Below are 5,265 nucleotides of genomic sequence, written 5' to 3'. Positions count from 1 at the left end.
AAATCGCCAACAATAAAGAAGAAAATTTAATGAGAAGAGAATTAAAAAATAGGTGAGAGGAGAAAATTAGTTTCTGAAAAAGAACAATAATTCTTTTTTTGTTTCAAAATTGATTTTGAACTTTTTACGGTATCAAAACCTATTTTTTATGTTTGGATATTTTTCTTATTTTTAAATTTTTGGTTTCAAAACGCATCTCCACAAAAATAGTGGGTTTCGATGGTGAGGGTTCGGAGGTGTTGGGTGGCCAAACGGTTGATGGTGGCGATAGTGGGGTGGTCTTTGTCACGACAAGCGCGGTGGCAAGATCATTAGCCTTTCACAAATTATTGTGAGAGACGAGGTTTTTGAAAAATCATCTCTAATTATCTCTAATTGGACCGGCCAATTATATATTTTTAAAATATTATAAGTAAATATTAAGAATGATTTAAATAGACATTTAAGATATTGTAAGTAAGCACTAAGAATACGATAAATAAGTATTAAAGATAATATAAGTAAGCATTAAAATACGATAAGTAGGCATTAATCTTTTAATGGATTGGACTTGAGATACCTAACTCCTTACAAACAATTTATTTCAATTAATTCGTTATAACTAGAGGCTGCCCAAGCCCACTCAACACGTCACATGAACAATAATTTTCATTTGTTGTTTATTTTGCTACATTTTTACTTGTTAAAATTTAAATTTAATATTAACAAATGTCATTGAAAAAATAAGGAAAAAAAAAATATTAACAATTTACCCAAATAAATGTGTAGATGAGATAAAAGAAAAAATAAGAGAATGTGGAACCATTAATATAAAGGAAAATTTGTCCGAAATAATCCTAACTATTGCTCATTTCCCGTGAATAATTCCTACTATTGATTATTTCTAAATAATCCAACATTTGTATTTTATTTGCTGACAACAGACCTTTTTATATTTTAACCGTCTTTTATAGATACCTACCACCATAAAGTAAGATTAGACCAACGGAGAAGCATAAAAGGGAAAAAAAGTGAGTATAACGGCTAGTAAATACCTAAAATAGTCGGTTAAAATGTGAAAAGGGGTGCTGTCAGCAAATAATATACAAAAGTTGGATTATTTTTAAATAATCAATAGTAGAAATTATACACAGCAGATATGCAATAAGTGAGATTAATCTGGACAATTTTTCCTAATATAAATTGAATTGTGGGAAAATCAAGAGAATGATTAAACATAAAGCGTAGAAAAATCAAAATAACAAAGGTGTACCTAATCAATGAACCTTTTACGGGTCCACAAAAAGCAGCACAACTCTGACCAAATTTATGAAAATAAAATTAATCACCCTATTTGATCATGATTCTACCGTAAACCTGAAAGTCATGCGATATTTTCCTTTACGATATGTGTCACTATTAATCGCAAATTCATATTTCACATGGACGGAGAGCGTACATGCGTGCAACATAGCCTCACTTGCAGCAGCATTTTGAATAGTCGCACACAATGACGTGTGGAATGCATAATAGAGCTTTCGATTGTCAGCAATACTGCAAGTTTGCAGCAACCTGGGTTCCGAAGCTAATTGGTTGTACCCAAACGCTTCAGAAAAGGCAACACCTGATTTACAGCACTGTAAGACCCAATTCGGAGCAGAGCGCAGGAACAGGAACAAGGAACAAGGAACAAGGAACCCAAAACCGACTAACTCGAGAATGATTTGGGTCACGTTTTATGGTGATATGGGACGAACATTTCAGGGTTGCAAAACATGGCTAAGTCCCACGTTCCATATTTCTATGATTTACAGAAACACTACTGAATATAAGATGCTATATGAAAAAGACAGAATGCTACAAACATAACAGAAAGCAATTCTTCCAAGTTGCTTTAATAAAAATTCCAGAGTCAAAAAGGGTTTAATCTGATAAAAATTAATGTCTTATAATCACTAAACATTGTTATTTTAACATAAAACAAAACTTGTCTAGAAAATATGAAAAATGATAACATAAAAGCATGGAGGCAAGTCATACAGAATTTCTTAAGAACATCTTCACAGTGGGAATGAAAAAACGAGTGTGCCATTCTGCAACTTGTTCGAGTCTGCTCGAAATCCCATCCAATCCCTACTTATCGAGGAACACTGAGACCGAGCTCTGCAAAAAAAAAAAAACATTAGCATTTATATGAGTAAAAAAAACAGGTATTTTACAAATTTTGCATAGCGAAACCGAGTCAATACCAGTTCAAAACAAGGAAATGAAAAAGCAGAGCGCAAAAGTAGTTTAATATCTAATGTGTTGATGTATGTGGCGTGAAAAGATAACACTCATCGGTCATAACTATTTCCGATGTTCACGTATCAGCAGATCCAAGCTTTTACCGATTGCTAAACTACCATTGCAATGGTCACGACTCATGAGATTAGCACCAACATTTTTAATGAGGCAATTTGATATAGCAAGTGGATTATAAAGCTCCGTAATAGCACACAGAAAAAAAAAAACACTCAAAAGAATCTATTTAGAAAAAAGGCGATCAGTAAGAATCAAAACAAGGAATGCATCTGATACGGGTATTCTATCCAGCACTTGAAGTGTGTTTACTCAGGCAATGATCAACCAAGAGTAGAAAATATTTATATTCATCGAATTCTAACTCCACTAACTTTAACCACCCCCATTGCAATGGTCACTATTGCCAAACCAAGGAGCAAAATAAATTAAACTAGGACTTATGTTCGTTGCAACTTACGATTTGATTACTAACAACCAGCTCAAGAAATGAAATCGAGTGTGTTCTTTACTGCTGATTTGAATGTATCTGACTTGAATGTGAATGGACTCGGGAATATTAAGTAGAACTTAACTGACTTCATTGAACTTAAACCCTTATCAGAATTTAAATTTCCTAGAGTAAATCAAAGCTATAAAAAACTAACTTATGACAGGAAGGAGCACAGATCTGCAATGTGCTGGCTAAAGGGGAGCTAAACTATTACATTTCACCATGAGAGACAACCGACATCCCAACCAAAGAAAAAGAGTCTAGCCTGCCCTCCTAATCTCCATACCATAGAACCAAAACACCAACAACCTTGATTATAAACTTCTTAGGATGAGTAAAATAAATTGTGTTTGTTAGATTGAATAAAGTGCGTGGACAGCCTGCAATAACTCTTGTAAATTGCAATCTTAGCTTCATATGCATCAATGCCAAATTTCGTAGGCACTGAAGCTCTCTGCTATCATGACCTAGAATAGAAAATCATTTTATGGGAATAGTATAAAGTTGTATGGATTGTGGCAATGGAACCAAAGACACCAAATTAACTTTTCCCTTCTTGGCCATATCGGAGACTTTAAGTATCCACACCTATTTTGAGTGTAAAGAATCTACACTACTGATTCAAAGACTTGTAAAAGTATTTGTGCAAAACTACAATAAATGAAGTAGAAGGCATATAATTAGCATAAAGCAGGCTCTTGACCTTGACTCATACATGTCACAAGTAATGTTTAAACATTATATTAAACATCTAACACAAAAAAAGTTGAATACAAAATCACGTGGTGGCGTACTCTACTCGGTGACACGTCGCATTCAGTGACAGCCTAGCAGGTATGCATGTATTTCTGGGTCATCAACTAGTGCCAGCTTGTCACATCACAAATGAGCAAGGGCATTACACTTCACCTCTCATACGTGGGTGCAGTGTTAGTATGCACAAGTAAGTCTTCGTCACATCTCTACAATGTGGTGATAAATGAGCAAAGAGGTTTTAGGGACAAAAGACCTAGAACAAATTTGGATCTAAGTTAAGATTGGCATTTTGAAAACATACATGTAGGACACGAAGTGGGTTAGTGGAATGGCCAAATACCAATACATTCATAAGATTGAGGAAATATACTAATCATGGAATTCGAGGTAAGATAATTGAAACAAAAATCGTCTGTATTATGACAGATTGGTGATGTGCCAATGATGTGGTAGTGATGTGTAGAATAAGTGTTAAATTAATGGCGGGGATGCTCAAGTATGGTAATGAAATATTGAAGGTCATGAGTGCCCCAAGTGAGAGTACAAGCACTCAAAAGTAAGTTTGGCGTGTTGGTGTTTATACTTCCAGTGATCTAAACGGTCATGTTGGGCAAAAACAAGTGACTTTTAGAGAGCCTTTAGGGTTTTGGATATGAAACCATAAATTATGAGTGTTTTAATGGATTTTGCGCAACAATATGATCTTTTAGTACATAACATGTGGTATAGAAAACGAGAAAACTTTAGGTGACTTATAGAAGTGCACTAAACAGATCCAATCATATGATTGGAATGTTTTTTTAAACTCTAAGGTCATATCGAGCACAAACTTTTAGTAGTTGATATTTTGCATTCAATGAAGGCTCAAGCAAGAATAAATTCCAAGGACAAGATAGAAACAAATTGTGAAACATAAAAGGGAACACCAACATTAGTGAGTCGTTGACAAAGTCGTTCACAAGAGAAGATGATACATCAACAACAACGTCAAAGCTTTAATAAAGTAGATAACATACTGACACCGTGTAAAAAATGGATCATTTCAACCCAAAGAGTAAAACAAAAAAGCTTGGATGTCTAGGGCTCTAGGCATATATATCATACACCAATTCTTTTCTCCTCATTAATCATAAGTCATAAGTTTATTTTTCACCTCATTAAAAGCTCAATCCCATTATTTGATCATACACCAATTCTTTTCTCATACATTACTGCCAATTAAACTGAACCCACCACAGGGAAGTCTAATAAGGCAAAAGAAAATAAGCAAAAATCACTTTCAACTCGTTGATTTACACGATATCTTTCACCAAAGAGAATTAATTACAAGTCCTCTTTCCAATGTTCTATGCAATCAACCACTAGTATTCCTCCAATAAGAACAACTACACATCAAATTACACGAGAAAACAAATCAAGTAGCACCGACCGGATCACCTGATAAGCATGGTTTAAAACTAATCAATTATATACATGATCTATCTACCCGTGAAGGGGAAAAATCTTATCACATTTGAAAGAGTAAGGTCAAAGAACAGAGTACGGGAAACAGTAAATTTCAGGTTATTCTTATCATGAACTAAGAACTACAAAAACATCGCAAAAAAGATCAAGTTGCTTACAATATGAATATGAAAAAACAGAATATTGGAGTAGAGTTAATTAAACTCCTGGATCGGCACTGCAGAGCATACCCTGAGACAAAGATCTTGAACTGATCGGATCAATGCCAAGAC

General features: G+C 34.3%; 1 protein-coding gene across 1 annotated transcript in view; it reads right to left on the bottom strand.

Annotated features, from left to right (window-relative positions):
• Positions 1-1,845: 1,845 nt before the first annotated feature.
• LOC130802884 (protein NONRESPONDING TO OXYLIPINS 2, mitochondrial) overlaps positions 1,846-5,265 on the bottom strand; it is a 3,885-nt gene continuing 465 nt past the window's right edge. The window contains exons 2-3 of the mRNA XM_057666989.1: positions 5,224-5,265; positions 1,846-2,142 (exon numbers count right to left, since the gene is read on the bottom strand). The exon at positions 5,224-5,265 is cut by the window's right edge and continues 77 nt beyond it. Of these exons, the coding sequence (XP_057522972.1) occupies positions 2,117-2,142; positions 5,224-5,265 (68 nt within the window). The 3' untranslated portion in view covers positions 1,846-2,116. The remainder of the gene's footprint in view (positions 2,143-5,223) is intronic.

This window comes from Amaranthus tricolor, chromosome 16 (assembly GCF_026212465.1).
Source record: "Amaranthus tricolor cultivar Red isolate AtriRed21 chromosome 16, ASM2621246v1, whole genome shotgun sequence".
In the NCBI taxonomy this organism is placed as follows: Eukaryota; Viridiplantae; Streptophyta; class Magnoliopsida; order Caryophyllales; family Amaranthaceae; genus Amaranthus; species Amaranthus tricolor.
The sequence above is the reverse complement of the archived record's forward strand: the minus strand, read 5'-3'. Positions and strand labels throughout refer to the sequence as shown.